General features: G+C 42.5%; 1 protein-coding gene across 3 annotated transcripts in view; it reads right to left on the bottom strand.

The window, feature by feature from the left end:
• LOC109401076 (uncharacterized) overlaps window positions 1–17,586 on the bottom strand; it is a 632,275-nt gene that overhangs the window by 84,122 nt on the left and 530,567 nt on the right. For all 3 annotated transcript variants that reach the window (XM_062851342.1, XM_062851340.1, XM_062851341.1), the window contains 2 exons: window positions 16,837–16,939; window positions 6,198–6,418 (listed from right to left, as the gene is read on the bottom strand). In XM_062851342.1, coding sequence (XP_062707326.1) covers window positions 6,198–6,418; window positions 16,837–16,939 — 324 coding nt within the window. The remainder of the gene's footprint in view (window positions 1–6,197; window positions 6,419–16,836; window positions 16,940–17,586) is intronic.

Here is a 17,586-nt window from a genome sequence, read left to right as displayed (position 1 = left end):
AAAGGTCTCAGCAGAATTCAGGGGGTAACCAGCAGCATTCTCTGGATTTTAAAGGGATTTTTGAGGCGTTTCATGACACTCATGGATGCCGTAGGGGTTCCAGGAGAGCTAAGGGTGATTTAACGGGTTTTACTTCCTAGGAACAATACTGAAATACAAAACTTTTCTGGAATCTCTTTTTAAGACATCCAGAAATCACGCCGAGGACCTGGGATCGAATCCCACTCCCGACAAACTCACAAAAATGTGAGTTCTTCCTTCGGAAGGGAAGTAAAGCGTGGGTCCCGAGATGAACTAGCCCAGGGCTAAAAATCTCGTTAATACAGATAAAAAAAAAAAGACATCCAGAAGGTTTTGGAGACATTTTAGGGGGTTCAAAGGGGATTCCTGCGAGATTTAATGGAGTTGCAGGAGCTTTCAGACGTTGCTGGTGTGATCCAGGATGTTTCAGGGATTTCCATGGTTGGAGTTTACGGGGGCTTCAGCGGATTTACGGGGGATTTCAAGAATGTCCCAGAGGAGGTTTGGTGGAGTTTCAGGGGAGTTCCAGGAGGATTTAGATAGTTTTAGAGATGTTCAAATGGGTTCCAGGGTTATCAGGGGGATTCAGAGAATTTCAGGGAAGTTCTAGGGATTTTTAGGATTCAGAGACGTTCTGGGGAGTTGCAGGGGCGTTTCCATCTGAGACGGTTTCACGATTGTTCCACGATGCTTCGGTACGGTAGCAGATGCATTCCAGGAGATTCCAGAGATGTTTCAACGGACTACAAGGGGTTTCAGAGATGCTCCAGGGGGTTGTGGCGACGTTCCACGGGTGATCCACGGTCGGCATCAGGGTTGGAGTTTACGAAGGGCTCAGCGGGTTTACAGGGGGTTTCAGGAGTGTCCCAGCGACGTTGTCATGGAGCTTCAGGTGTGTTACATGAAGCTTCAAGTAATTTAGGGCAAGCTTGCTATTTGATGAAAACATTCGCGAAATGATGCGATTTGCTTTCGACAACGAATACGTTTTCACCCATCCTCGCTTTATTCAATCAACCTCCCATACGAGTATCACACGAACGGACTCAACACTGATACTGGTATCATATCACTGAATGGTCGCACGGTCCACTTTCAAGTGTTTGACGTGACCAAGGGAACTAATACAGAGGATTGTGTACAGTAGAGTATTGGTTTAATACAACAAAACTAAAAACCCGAAAAGAGGCAAAGACCCAATGCATTGCGGTAGAACGAGTGGTCCCCGAAAGGGTGACACACACTCACCCAGAGCCACGCTTGTGGTAGCAGCAAAAACCAATACTCCACTGCACACACTCCCTAGCTTAAGGTTCCCGAGCAGAGATCATCAGATGGAGAGGATCACAGAGAAAAGATATCTCTGGAGTCTGCACCAAACACGGCAGCCGAACCCAGACAGTCCCGTGTGTACTTTCAAGCGAGCAACACGTCCAATACTCGCGCGCCGGGAAATAGAATTCCAAAAAGAATATAAAACCCAGTGCTAAGAACAAGTGATTCCCTTCGACCGCGTGCTTAGTAGCAACCCCATTGATAAAGTACTATTCCCGCACAAAGACCGTCGAAAGACAGCCGGTTCGACCGGTAACCACCAGGAATCAGAAGTGTAGTCGGTAGCCAGGTGCCCAAGAAGACGGTCAGTGTGACGGCCAAAAGTTTCGGGAACAATCGAGCGTTGTTCCAAAGTGTCTCGGGGTGGGCCCGGCGGAACGACGGGCCGTTGTTCGATCGACGTAATCACGAGCTGGCCAAAGTTTTCGCGAGTGACAATCCCCACAGTACCTAGTCCGAGTTGTAGTTGGTAGCCAGGTTGCCCCAGTGTTCGAATAGCACAGAAATTTCGGGAACAATCGAAGCGTTGTTCCAAAGTGTCTCGGGGTGGGCCCGGCGGAACGACCGGCCATTGTAGGGGGTGAAGTACTGACGTAGTGCGGGGTTCCAAACTGTCTCGGGGTGGGCACGGCGGAACAGTGTACACGGGAGGATTATGACAACCTACACTGGTAGGCACGTGCAATGACCAATGGTGATATAACGCGAACCAATATCGCGCTGTCTAATGTATGTTGGTGAACTGTGACGGTTTACTGGACTGCCGCGAGTCCCCTCACGGATTGCCGTACGGAGACCTCGACGAGTGTTTGGAAGTGTCTGAAGAATGGGTTCGGTGCAGCGGAATCGAAGGTAGCGAGGCCTCGTAGTGAAACGCTCCAGTGACGCGGGTGGCCCCAACGGACAGCATGTGCACGAAGAATTACTTGATGTGAGGGGGGAAAATGGGGACGATAATAAAATGATAATTGCTTAAAAAGGTAATCGAACAGTTATTAGTCAGTTAGAGAAGGAAGGGCTTTATTTCAGGTACGACCCACAGCATAGGAAGAGCCGCCGGTGAGTACCAAATTATAATATCCTTTTAGAATTTCAAGGGCAACAGAATATCCGGTAACAACACTGCTCAGCATAGTTGACTCTTCCTTTTCGCCGTTGAGCCGTTGCGTTCTAGCCAAGCATCTCTTTTCATCGCTTTCGATGCTTTTCGAGAGCTTATCGCGAAGCATCGTTGGCTGGAAGCTTTATTAGTATGGTATCGGTACATGCGAATGTTGCTTCTGTGTGCGTGTCGAGCGTTCGTGCCGTAGCTTCGCAAACCAACCTATTCGGTATGGTTCGGCTGTTCGGGCGAGCGTGTGACGGCACAGTCAGATGTGTGCAAAATCGTTTGTGATTTACATCATGTTCGTTTTGCCCCCTCTTTGCTGCTGGTCATCGCTGATCAGTGCACAGGTCAATCGCACGCGATAAATATACAGTTGATGAGTTGTGATGAGCACTAGTGAGGTGATCATTTGCATCATTGATTTAGGGACATTCCAGGGATTGTCCAGAGGGGATCCTAGAGACGTTCTGAGGTATTTTTTGGGGAAGTTTCTTGGATGGCCAATAGTGTTTTTGGGGGTTGCACGATCGTCCCAATATGTTTCAAATGTATTACAGGGGGTTCTAGGAGGTTTCAGGGGTGTTTCAGCGGACTTTAGGGGTTTCAGGGATGCTCAAGGGGGTTGCAAGAGTGTCATGGGTGACTCAGGGCATTTCAGGAGTTTCAGGATCAGACTTTAAGAGCGGTTTAGCGGATTTTCAGGGCGTTTCAGGAAAGTTCCAGTGATTTTCAGGGGGATTGCAAGGATGTTCCTCGAGGTTTCAAGGGGTACCAGGATCGCTTAATTAAGTTTTTGACACGCTCTAGATGGTTTTGGGAGCTTTCACGGTCATTCCGGAGCGGACCTGGTGTGATGGTTAGAACACAAGACTATCACGCTGAGTACCTAGGATCGAATCCCACTTCCGACATTTTCATAAAATCTGGGTTCTTCCTTTGGAAGGGAAATGAAGCGTGGGTCCCGAGATGAACTAGCCTAGGGTTAAAAATCTCGTTAATACAGACAAAAAAGGGTCGTTCCGGACGTCTTATATGGTTTAGAAGTATTCCAGGAATTGCCCAGAGGATTCCAGGAGGTTACAGGTGTTTTGAGAGCTATCAGGGTATTTCAGAGGGTATCAGATGCTTTTCAGGGTTTTCCAGGGAGTTTATGGGATGTTGTAGGGGGCTTCAGTGGGCTTTAGAGACGTTCCTGATGGTTGCTATGGACGTTCCATGGGTGGTCCAGGTCGTTTAAGAGTCGGAGTTTAGGGGATTCAGGGGAGTTTAGGGGGATTGAGAGCGTTCCAGAGGGTTTCAGGAGGTCACAGGGAAATTTTGTGGAATATCGAGGGCGTCTCACCACGTTCCAGTAGCACGCCAGGAGGTTTTAGGGGCGTTCCAGGAATTTTCCAGGAGCTTTTAGGAAGTCTCAGGGATACTATAAGGGAGATTGATGAGATTTCCAGAAGGCTTTACGGCCTTTCAGAGGTGTTCGGTGGGCTTTCAGGTGGTCTCAGGAGGTTCGAGGGACATTTCAGAGGGTTTCAGGGACGTTTCACGGCGTTTCACTGCGTTTCGGGGCGCTCAGGAAGTCTTAGGTGGTTTCAGGTGCGTTCCAAGAGTTTCAGGGGGTTTCAAGATATAGGGACATTCCAAGGGCATTCTTGGGACATGTTATAGGAAGTTACACGGGGTTTCGGTCAGGGTTTAAAGCCATTTCAGGGAGTTTCAAGAGATACAAGAGCGTTTGAGGGGTGTTTCAGTAATGTTCCAGTATGGCTCAGAGCTTTCCAAGGCAGTTTAATTGAAAATTCTAGAAATATCAGGAATGTTCTTAGGAGTTCCAGGGAACTTCAGGGGAGTTTCAAGTGGTTTCAGGTGATTTCGATCTCAGGGGCTTAGGAATGTTTATGTTTATTTTTAAGATTTAAAGCCATTTTAGAGGTGTTTTAAGAGGTATTAGATCGTTTCAAACTCCCTGCAAAGCTCTGAACCCCACTGGAATATTCTATGAACACCCCAAGTAGTGTTCCAGGGGTGTTCAAGAGTATTCCAGTGGGGTTCAGAGCTTTGCAGGGAGTTTCACCTTCCTTTGGCATCACGTTGGCAGCAGCTCGCTGACGTAGTATACAGTTTGGGTCAAAAAATGACTCTAATGCCGAAAGAGGTTTAATAGACCCATCTCAAACCCCCAAGAACACAACCTGCTCTGGCAAAATAAGCTCCTTCATTCAAAGCAATGACCTAATCTTTGCACAACATATCCTCTTTCTAAGAAATGTTTTAACTTATGCTCGTATTAAATTAAAGGACTTCTAGTTCATGGCATAATGAGAAATTTCAGTGATTTAGAAAGATATCGGAGGGAGTTCATGTAGAAAACCTGGGAGAAATGTGGGGTATTAAAGAGGATACAATCTCATGATGAGCTAGGACAGAAATTCTGGAAGGATCTACAGGAGAAACTGTAGTAATAATACTCGCGAAACCGGAAGTTCCACGGATATCCTTGCAAGAAATCTCGAAAAAACTACAGAAGAAATCCCCGAAGTTGCTACGGGTAAACCTTTGGCAAAAATGCTACACACACCTGAAAATGCTTTCCGCCTAGTGCCACCTTTTGCATCCTATGTTTGGTACGTGACTCAACGGTGAGCGATGGCAAAGGCAGAAAATAAACAAATCCAACGCAGCATTAAGGTTCAAGGATTCGTCATTGATATTATCGTCATCATTGATAATTCGAAAGCAGTGTTCTCGTTCAAAACTGAAATTTCCATGGTGAAAATGTATTCACTGTGTTTTTTTAAATATTTCGCTGGTTTTTTTTATTCTTCAATCACTTAACATAATTTACAGCTCTATTGTCCACTAGGGCACTGCGTGAGCGATTCCAATTGGAAGCTGTGCATACACTTTGTACAGCGCCTAAATGTATTCTAGTCTAATTATACTACATCGAACTGGTTGCCGTAGCGCTGCGCTGCTTTCACTTTCTATCATGGTAGAATGATGAGCACGAGGATATTGATGTTGTGCTGTTGGTTATTCCTATTTCCAGTCCGATTGGGGGGCCCATTGTGGGTTGCCGTTCGCCGATGTACAAGTATCTGAGTTCATTTGAGTCATTGGCTCAGTAGAGGGTCAGTGTCAGCTGCTCTCAAGGGGAAAGAGCAACTGACGAAAGTGCCGGGGCTGGGATCGAACCCATGACCATCTGCTTTTGAAGCAAACGTGTAGCCACTACGCCACGGGTCCGGCTATTCACTGTGTTGCGGGTGCAGAATGGAGTTCAGTGAATACATTTTCACTGCAGAAAATGCAGTTCTGAATGAGAAAACTGCTTTAAAATTTTCAATGATGACGATTATGTCAATGACGAATCCTTCAACCTTAAACGGCACAACGACGTAGAAAAGCTTGGTTTGGAACAATATGCGGTGGTTTTATGCAACTAGTGGGCGGCATAAGTTTTCGCCAATTTCCGTCATGTGACAACGGGAAAAGAAAACGGCAAATGCATAAAACAAAAAAGCAGCGTAAAATTTATTAGAGTGAGTGTGAAAAGTAATAGAAGCTTGAAAATAATTAGAAATCGAATATTTAACATGTTTTCTTTCATGAGTTTTATGGTATGTGAACTAGTACACTTTTCAAATCAAATATCAATTATCTCTGTTAAATAACTCTAAAATCGGTTGACCTGCCACGCCACATACCCACGCAATATGCAACCCGAAACCCAACTTACCACAACGACCACGATTAGAATGGCAGCCGCTAACGTTCCCGCAGCGATGTACGCGTTGTGCAGCTCGATTGCACTGCCCCGCTTGCCGATGTGGTTCTCCGAGTCTCCGTACAAGGTGCTACTGCCGTCCAAGTGCAATCCACCGCCGTGGGCACCGTTCTGACCAAGACTGTCCGACAGCATCTCGCTCGAGCTGACAACCGTGTCGATTACAAAGTTCTCTGAAATGGCACGCAAAGGCAAAACACACGGGAAACAGGGAGATTAGTACATTTGCAGTTGTTGGAGGGTACCCTCTATTGCAGTCAGTGGTGCAATGAGGTCGATTGAAATAGGATAATGGCGAAGCGCCAAGTAATGAGCTTCTGATTGCCGAGTCTCAAATTAATGGTTCGTAATTGGCTGCATAAGTCGTACATAATTGGCGACGTAACATTTCGAAGGTAAATAGCTGCGAGGACTCCTAGGCTTGGTGCCATCAAATAAGGTTACTTATCATGAATTGAACCAAATGGAAATATGTAACACATTTCTTGAGAATAGTAAGAATCGTAAAAATAGGTATGTACACTTTAAATGTTCAATGTCAATTACCTCGAATCGAAATCTGCGACCAATTCTGTCGTCTGCTACGACACTCAATAAATAATTGAGTATTATTCCTCCATAATTCTAGTTTTCCGGCAGTTCTCGATTATGAATGTGAAAAATATTCCCTTACTTGCTTCTTCTGTTTCCACCTCAAATTTGCTTCTACGCTAAGCGTACACCTTCCTATCTAGTCGATGCTCCACGTGCAGGGCAATAAAAATTGGCTTTCCACTGATTTATGTTTCAATTTTTGGTACGAATTTAGTGGATATATATCACCAAGGATTCCTTCCGTTCTCGGTGCGCACTTGGCTCCTACAACATATCGGGCAAATGAATCCAGGCTGAACGTTTTTCGTTTCACTTTTTTTTTTCTCTCCTACATTTCGATATTTCATTTGCTCAGTCTGGAAAGCTTGCGTTCGCTCGCCTCACGGAGACCAAGCCGTACTAATTGGACATTTAATCGTCTGGATTATAGCGACTGAGGAAGTCTATTAATTTCCGGGATAAGGAATGATAAACGACCAAAGAAGCAGCAGTTTGGTTCATTTTGTTGTACCTTGCTTTGAAATTAGTCGATCCGCGCCTTAAAAAGGCATTTGGAAAGGGCTTAAATTGTTTCAATTTCTTCACCACACAGATTCTGACGATAGAATGATACTGTAAGAACTGTGATGGTCGTTGTATTGCGCAGCCTAGAGGTAATACACAAATTACCTGACCTGTTACCGTTGAAACAATTCATTTGATCTACTTTTGATTTTCTTGATAGTTGAGGGGTTTCTGCTGTCAACTTAACCAGGACCACGTTGTATACGTCTTGGTAAGTGTTCCACCAGTTACCGCCTTAAGTTTTCCTCTCTCCCCTGGAAGATTGGGACCTGGCTTCTACTACAGACTACCCGTTGGACTCAAGCCCCTGGATAGGGAGGGGGTGCCAACTCAACCTATTGTTGGTCGGGCCGCCATTTACTCTGTAGTTCATGTACGAATCGTGAGACGTGGAAGTAACGGAATAATACTTGTTCGCCCCCGTACACATCTGCTCGTCCATTTACACACGCTCGATATGAGCCTATGTATTTATCTACCCTTGCTGGAGCAATCCCATTTTCTCTGCCATTTCAATATAGACGATGTTCTGGCGATCTGTCTCACGGTTACTCGCGAAGAGCTTACGATTACTCGAGACTCAGGCTGAGCTATTTGACATCATCTTCGACAACGCCATAATCACAATGCTTGCCCTTTTGCAAGCATGTTCCACGTTACTAGCGTATCTCAGCTTGCCATCGATCATGATCCCCAATTACTTCAGTAAGTGCTTGAAGTTGATCATGCACCCGCCCATGATGACCACTGCCTGCTCTGCCCATAACTGCATAACAGTCACATTCGACAAAAGTAGGCATTGGAGAAAATGGAGCTGAAATTTTGCAATTTGCGTTAGTATGGAAAAGGATCGAAATTTCAAAAATTTGGCAGAAATTCAAAATGAATTCTTTTGCAATGAAATCTTCTATGGGCCTTCTTCTATGCTGGGCGAATAGTTTAAAAATTAATTAGATCAAAATATGATCGACGGTTTGCTATGAGGCCAGTTTGTATTCCCAGTGTGACTGTTATGCGGTTACATTCGTGAATATTTGATAATGAGACAAAACGACTTGGTATTTATTTCACATTTTGTAGAACAAACTTGTTAAGTTCATTTGGGTGGATGAAAGTAGGGTGCCTGTACCAGTTATCGCACTACCTAAGGAAAACTACTTCTACAAAAATAAGAAGAAGACCAACGAATGTCGGCGATATGTCAAATGATAGATATGTTTTCATACTTTACAGGAAAAATATAATATCTTAGCCAAACCCACTTTTACTATTTATTATGGCGTGTGCCAATGATAGGAACCCTGTACTGCCCATAACAGCATAACAGTCACATTCGACAAAAGTAGGCATTGTACAAAATAGAGTTTAAAGTTTGCAACATGCGCTAGTATGGATACGATACGAAATTTCAAAAATTTGTCAATAATTTAAAATTCATCCTTTTTCAATGAAATTTTCTACAGCTCTTCTTTTATGCTGGACGAATAGTTAAAAAATTAATCAGACCAAAATATGATTGATATTACGTTTGACACCAGTGTGTATTTCCAGTGTGACTGTTATGCGGTTACATTCATAAATTTTAGCCAATGAGACAAAACGACTTGGTATTTGTTTCACATTTTGCAGAACAAACTTAAAAAGTTCATTTGGGTGGATGAAAGTACTGATGATTGGGAAATGATCCCCGGTATTAACTCAATATTGGCAAAAAATGCAAATGTTACAATTATGCAGTTATGGGCAGTGTACCAGTTATAGACATACTTTTTAATTTCGGTTCCACTTCGTACTATTTACATGCATTCCTTATGGGATTTGCCATAACTGGTACACTATGGCGAAATAGGGTGCAAGGAAGCCAAAATTTTAAGGAAAATGATTTATTTCTATCATAATTTGAGCAAAATGTGAAATTTGAATGAGTGCAATCATCTTTTATGAATGTGATCGATTGTTCACATATTTTTTCTTGATGATTTGCATCGTTAAAAGTTGAAAATCAACTATGGCGAATTTGAGGTACTATAGCCATAACTGGTACACTGAGCCTACTGATGATTTGGAGATGATCCCCGGTATTAACTCAATATTGACAAAAACTGCGAATGTTACAAATATGCAGTTATGGGCAGTGCTGTTCACCACTACCACCTCCGTTTTGTGGTGTGTGAGTACCAGCTGTCTCTACCTCATCTAGTCCACCATTAAGCCTATATCGTGTGAGCTGCTGTCAGTTCCAATTCCTCTATTGACTCGCCGTATACCACGAGGGTAATATAGACACATTCTACCGTGACGTTACAACGTTTTGACGCATTCGTAGTCAGATTTTCCTCTATAACTCATGGAAACGAGCGTAAACCGTGAAATATTTTTTCATATTCGGATTCCTTGTAAAATTTCTGATATATTTGACCTATTGAACATTTAGTTTTCATTAGAAAAACGTGTTCAAAATGCGTATTTGTAGCGTGACGTTACAACGCGCTAGAATCCGACCCTCTCTAACGCGCTACCGACATCTTAAAAAATCTGCTCGGATTTTTATGATATTCTGAATTTTTTTTCCACCATTGAAATTTATTGGTTTGTTCTTCAAATCCATGGAATAAAACATTTAAATTTCGGTTTTGTTTTTGGATAATCGACTTTTACATTTCGTGACGTTACAACGCCCGTTCAGTTTCAAACAGGGTTCTGCTCGCGTTGTAACGTCACGAAAATGCACATCATGTTAGAATCAGAATAATCAGCCAAATTAACCCAAATTTGTGAATATTTCATTGCATTATCTTCACTGTTTCAAGGGCAACTTTATTCTATTGAAAACCCGTTTTGTGATAAATGGCTCGGATGGCCAAGTTATTGCTATCAATAGTATGAATACTTCTTCATGAAGGTTAATGACACCGGCACCCATCTTTGATTTAGTATCACCCATATTCTTCTAGTTTTGTTCCAAAGACTAGCGCGCTGAGATCCGTTATTTTGCACCGCCAGATATTTAAATTTTTCGGCATGTAACTCATCACGCCGTCGAGATAAGGCACATTCTACCGTGACGTTTCAACGTTTCTACGCATCCGTAGTCAGATTTTGTACTCTCATTCATAAGGACGACTGTAAACCTCAAAATATTTTATCACATTCAGATTCCTTGTAAAATTTCCGATATGTTTGACCTGTTTAACATTTAGTTTTCATTTGAAAAAAATGTTTAAAATGCGTATTTGTAGCGTGACGTTACAACGCGCTAGAATTCGACCCCCTCTACCGCGCAACCAACATCTTGGAAAATTTGCTCGGATTTTTATTTTAAACTGAAAATTTCTCCCACCATTGAAATTTATTGGTTTGTTCTTCAATGCAGTGAAATAAAACATTTACATTTCGGATTCGTTTTTGGATAATCGACTTTTACATTTCGTGACGTTACAACGCCCGTTCATTTTCAAACAGGGTTCTGCTCGCGTTGTAACATCACGAAAATCCACATCATTTTTTAATCAGAATAATCAGACAAAATTGCCCGAATTTATGAATATATTATTGCATTATTTTTACTGTTTCAAGAGCAACTTTATTCTATTTAAAATCCGTTTTGTGATAAATGGCTCGGAAGGCTAAATTATTGCTATCAGCAGTATGAAAACTCCTTCATGAAGGTTAATGGTACCCATCTTCGGCCTAGTACCACCCATATTCATCTAATATTGTCCCAAAGACTAAACCGTTGATATCCGCACCGCCAGGTATTTAGATTTTGCAGCATAAAATTAATCACGCCGTCGAATTAAACATTTTTTCAATAATTTATGCAATGTCATTGATTCAATTAAAAACGCTTTAAGATGTGCGAGCAGTTATTGAATCAAAGACATACCTGAGGATCTGCATACCACTTAGGGGCATCAATTTATGTGATTCCAGAGACAAATAGACCTAATTCTGACAAAAAAAAATCCATCCTATATATGTCAGAGTCATAATTACTCAGAGAGTTAGTGTCTTCGGCAAAATTGTTTGATAAGTCAAAAACTTACAGCTGATTCACTATTGGATGTGAGATTCAGACACACTGGGAGACGCTTATTAAAAGTTTACAATAATTTAGAATTTCTCAAAAAGTTTCCAACAAATTTTGGTTAGTTGAGAAACTATTTTTTGGCAAAATCTTTGGGCACTTTATAAGAAGTTACAACATGTTGAATATTTTTTGAATAAATATAAAGTGCACTATTTTTCAAAATTTCAACTACCACTAATCAGTTAGAAACTTGAACCAAACGGCTTTTAACCTGAAAATTCTGGACAAGATAAACAACTTTTCCAAAGACATCAACATTCTAAATGTCTAAAGTCTAAGTAATTAGAGTCCCGAGATACATATGAGATTCAATTTCGCATGTGTTACGTCTGTTTGTCGGTGATTCTTGTTATATCAAAAATAGATGTAACACTGACGTAATATCCATCCCATATATTTCAAGATCCTAAAATTTAGACAGTTGGTGTTCTCGACAAAATTGTTTGGCTGGTCAAGAACTTTCAATTGATGGGCCGTATGATTTCAAATCCTTCCACTAGGAGGCGCTAGAGGGCATACGCATTTTTAGTTTTACATATCTCAGGATCGTGATTGATTGGAAAGATGGTTGCTTCATTAAAGTTGTTTGGTAGATCACTAGACTTTCAGTTTAATAGCCGTATGTTATTAATTTCTGCCACACAGTGGTGGTAATTGCAAGTTTTTAAAAGCATGCCAATTTTATTATTTACCCAAAACACATTCAACAAGCCGAAACTTTTTATAAAATATAACAAAAATTCTCAAATTTTGACTGATAGTTCCTCATCTTGTTATCTGTAATATCTACAATTTTGGACTTGATTGGTTAGCTCTACAAAAAGATGGAGCGCTTTAAGCAGAATCATATTTTTGACTGTGTTCTATTAACTCTTATATCTAAGGAATAAATGAATCAAATCAAATAAAATTTTGAAAGTTAAGAATTATATATTGATCTTTGATTACAATTTGATTTGAATACAATATGTCCAAAGTGAAAATAGTTCCAGCTTGTAGAATACTTTTCAAGAAATTCTAATCGCTTGCCTGCTTTTGCAAAATGGAAACTAACGTCTTCTAGTGGCAAAATCTCGCATCTATTGGTAAATCAACTGCAAGTCCATTACTTACCAAACAACTTTGCCGAAGAAATCGTATTTCTATGTAAAAGGCATCCTGATATGTATGAAATTTAAAATTTGTAAGTTCTCTCTCAAACTATCCATCAACTGTAAGTCTTTGACCAACTTAATAACTTTGTAATTTCGTCAGTGTTTCGTCTGTTGACCACTCATATCACAGAAATTTTCGGTTTGAGTGGTACTAGATTACGATTAAAAAATTTTACAATATCGCAGAACAATTACATCGTAGATTTTGGCCAAACACCATCTCCCCGCCGTCCTTCAAAAGTCTACGTAGTTTATTACCGGCAATGGTTCGCAATTTATAAACAATATCTCGAAAAAGAGCTCATACACAACGAGAACGAAACTGTTTTGAATATAGAACTATGTTTGTCCAATTCAGAAGCCGTCCAAGCCAGAAAGATTTGGTCTTTTCTACAGAACTTTTTTCGTGACGTTACAACGCAAACTTCAACCAGGTGAAACTCAGGCTTCCGTGAACCGATTTTCTTTTTTTTTTTAGTCTCATTTGAAAGATCTTTTCGAGTACAAAGAGCATACAAAATTTCATATTTGTAACTTTTTCCGTATTTGAATAAAATTTAGAAATGTTAATTTTTCGTGACGTTACAACGCAATAAAAACCCATACTATGATCGGCCAAATTTCAGAGTTGTAAAGTCTTCCGATTAAAAATCTTTTTATGCTAAAAAATCTACATACATTTATCTACAAATGATGGAAGACTTTTGAAAAATCAGTGTGTTGGTGTTTAAAATACGATAGTTTGGATGAAAAGTGTGCCTAAAAGACTTAAAATCACGATTTTAATGTTAATCTTAATCGTCATTCAATTTATATTTATTGTAACACTAATATCATGTCGAATACATTTTTGGATGACAAAAGTAATGTAGAATGTGATAAAAATGTCGAACATGCCGTAACTCAACTTTGAAAAATTTGTATTGATGATACGGGGCCCGTAGAATGTGTCATAATTGATAAAGCCTATTAGCTTTACGCTTGGTAGAAGTGTGATCCTCAATACGCCATTATACGCCGCGTTCCAGAATGGACCCCTGATGCAACGTATCTAAATACCAAGGTAAGAGATTCCCGCAAATGTCAAAAATGAGACTCACCAACACATCTACGTTAGTTATGAAAAGTTGGTGTTTTTACACTAAAATGTCATTATTTCAGCAAAGTTTGTGAAGTTTTATTAGTTTGGATGTTTCTAAATGCTGAAAAAATATGTTTAGAACCAATTAAAAAAAATTGTTACCGATTTTCAAATGGCGATATTTCCTGTTTTATTGCATGGAGGTCACATTTAATCCAGTGGAATTAAATAATTGTTTCTAAGATGGGAGTGCTTAATTTCTTAAGAAAGTTTGCTAAATAGTGATGTGCCCATACAAATCAGCGCAAACTTCATAACTATTTTTTGCTTTTTTCATTTTCTCACTAATCCGTGTATATTAGCGGGAATCTCTTACCTTGGTATTCAGATACTTTGCCCCTGATGTACCCCCTTCCTCGGTGTCTGAAAATAGCTCTCTTCTGGAAGTAGCTCTCTAGTATCCGGCCTAGGTTAACCGGGACTTCTAGGTGGTGTATGGCGCACTCGATAGCGGCCCAGCTGACGCTGTTCAACGCATTCTTCACGTCCAGCGTGGATTCCCGTTCGCTTCTTTTGGAGCGCAATTCGGCCGTTTTAGTTACAGCCCTTATAGCGTTCACTATCGATCGACCCTTCCAGAATGTGTGTGTATTTGATTTTTAGAGGGACTTTAACCTTTCGGTCATTCGTCCCTTCAACCCTTCGGAAGCCGAACTGGTTATCCAAGAGCCCAGTGCCATCGGGTTTCTCGGTATAGACTATCAGCTTCGACAGAATGATCCGCTCCAACAGTTTCCCTGTGGTGTTCAGCACGCTTCTGTATACCGACGGGTGGCTTCCCGTGCTTGGGCACTAGAACCAATCTTTTCTTTTCCACCCCTCCGGAAATTCACCTTTGTCTTGGCGCATCTGCATAGCCATTCTGAACATGTCAGGGCTAGCCTCGATTGCTGTCTTGATGGCTACTGTCGGGATACCGGCCGGATCCGGAACCTTGTTTAACTTAAGCGATTTCGCTATTTGCGGTGACCTCGTCATTTGTTACCGGGTGACCTCTTTTTGGTCTTATTTAGTTGTGTGAGAACAACGTTTCCACGAACTTCTGCAGCATCAGGAAAAAAAAGTTAGCTGTCTGGCAGAGATTTTCGAAGCACGTCTGCTTACGCGTCTTCATCTCTTTGCTTAGCGCCAGTTTAGCCGCCCTGTAGGTCTCACTTCGCTCCATTCTACTCCCATCGGTGCTAGTTATGTAGCTCTTTGTATCCTCTTCCTCCTTCCAGCAGGATTCTACCATTTCTGGAGACCAACAGTATGGTTTGCGTTCATTTATGGGTAGGGATCACCTTGGCATTACGGCGTCACTTGCACAGCTTAGGGTTTCGACTAGATCATCGCTGGACAGATCGTAGGTGTTACCCTCCATAAGCAATCGCTTAACAAAAGCCGGCTTATCGAAGCGGGAGGTCACCTCGATGACGGTCGATGACCTTCGGCAGTGGCAGTCTTCTCCCGTGTACCACCCTGTATCGCATTGCCGGATGGTCATTGTGCGTGTATCCATTGTCAACCTTCAGTCCCAGATAGGGTTTGGATCCGGACTCCAAAAGGCCACGTCAATGATGAACTCTGCGCCGTTCGTACTGCAATTTATTTTTGTCACCTACTTTCGCGACATCCACGTTCAACTCTAACCATAGCTTCGAGTAGAGTCCAGCCTCTCGCGTTAGCTGAGCAAGTACCCCACCCAATCGAACAGGCGATTGAAGTCTCCACCGATGACCAAGGCACTCAACGTCACTAGGCGATGTCTGTAATTAACTCCGACCTCATCTAAGGCTGGAGCATGTCTGACTTCCACAACAACTGTTGGGCGGCTTCACAGTTGTTCAGGCATAGTTGTGTAAACTGCATTATCGTCGGTTGGTTCGACCTCCTCGCGTTGCTGGACATTTAGACCCACTCGTCGTGTGGTCCTAATACGCCATGCAAATCGTATGAGTTACACTCCCTGGCAATGTGGCCTTCTACTCCGCGTTTTCTCCAAATTTGCTCATGTCAGATCCTCTACACGCCCACGACTTGTGTCCTCGCTCAAAGCTCTTGAAGCACGTCTCTGGTACCTCGTACATGTTGAGCGGGCACACTGGCCAGCCTACTGTGATCTAGCCGACTGGAGTCGCCTTGTTCACCTCCCCTACAGGGAGCTTGATCGTGGCGAGGTGCATGTCTGCCGGACTCTCCGTTCGCGCTTACGGGCTGGTTTCACTTTTCTGAACTTCTTCTTTCCAACCGTAATTCAAGGGGTTTCCTTCCCTTGGTCCGGTTGGCCACCGTTCCCCTTAGGGTTGGCCTTTTGGGGCTTGATTTCCCTGCCCCTTGCACGTTTCGTATCCGGCGTGGTTGCCTGGTTACTCAAACTGGCCGTCCCTTTCTTCTTCTTTGGTTACGCCCGCCTCTGCCGGATGCTTCTTGAGTTGCGTCTGCTCGGCAGGTTTTGACCATGGAGCTCGAGCCGTAGGACGGTTTGGCCTCTCCGCTACGGCTCCGGCAAGCTGCATGGTTTCGTGCTGCATCGTCGTGTTCGGCTGTTCGGCTTTTCAGCAACTACCAAAATCTTTGGTAGACCGCTCCTGTTGCGGTTCAGCACCCCCGCGTGAGATCCGCACCAGTTATCTGCGCTTCCTCAGTCGGTGCTGCGTCGCCTCGTGCTCCTCCCGTTGAACCTCCTGCTGCCTGCTCCCTGGTGGGTACACCAGCTCCTGCTAGTGGTGAACTCGCAAGTCCTCCTCGCGCGAACGGGTTCAATGCCGTTCCCTCTGCCTCTCCACTCTCGATTACATTATTGTTGTTCATGGATTTATTAGAGATTGACGAGTCCGGGTGGTCAAAGTCAAAACGACTTCCGAGCAGTACACTTGAGTGACGATTAACGTTTTGAAGACAATGGTTGAATCGGATGGCTTCAACGCCTGCCCTTCAACCCCTCATCTTTGTTATGCCTACCATGAACAACAATCTGACTATTAATTTTTTAAACTTCTAAATTCATAATTTTCTTTAATTCTCTCAGATACAAAAATTGAAGCAAAACTAAATGAATCAACTCACCTTCGCACATTTTCCCGGTGAATCCTGGCCGGCATGCACAGTAAAACGATTCCTCGGTAGTCCAGCAGGTTCCTCCGTTTGCGCATGGATTCACATTGCACAACTGCAAAAGACAGAGAGAAAACAAATGGTCGTTTGAAAGAGAATAGGTAGGTATGCCATTAGAAAACCAGTGAAAGAGGCGGGGGGAGGTTGGAGGGCTACTGGAGAACCTGTTTTGCATTCAGACCAGTGACTCGAAGTCAGCTGCCACGCGGAAAGGATACAGGATACAGGAGTCGGTAGGAAGAAAAAAAAAAAAGCGATACGATATGTCATTGTTATTTCGCCATATAAATTTGCTTCACAAGGTACGCATGCACGGAGCAGTAGAAGACTCCTGAAATGATGGAGATGAAATGTGAGTTTTTTTTACAATTTCCTTCATCCTTGCAGAGCGAATGCCGGCCGACGACGATGGCATCCAGGATGGGAACAAATAATAGAAAAAAAGCTTTTTAAAATATAACTTTTTGCATCTTTCGCTAGCTTTGAGCAACAGACGGAGAATGTATTGCTGGAAGCATGGTATACAATATAAACTTATGAACCTATGATCCTCTGTGATTTGAGATGACAATCTGCTCCGGGACGACCCCGAAGGATTTTCCCGTTTTCCAAAGTGGAACCGATGAGTGACTGCTGTGTGGAATTACGGGTGCTTTTATGTTATGTGATCTACTCAATATCATCAACATCAACGAACAACAA

Source organism: Aedes albopictus, chromosome 2 (assembly GCF_035046485.1).
Source record: "Aedes albopictus strain Foshan chromosome 2, AalbF5, whole genome shotgun sequence".
Taxonomy (NCBI): Eukaryota; Metazoa; Arthropoda; class Insecta; order Diptera; family Culicidae; genus Aedes; species Aedes albopictus.
Note: the sequence above shows the minus strand (reverse complement) of the source record. Positions and strands in the feature narration are given on the sequence as shown.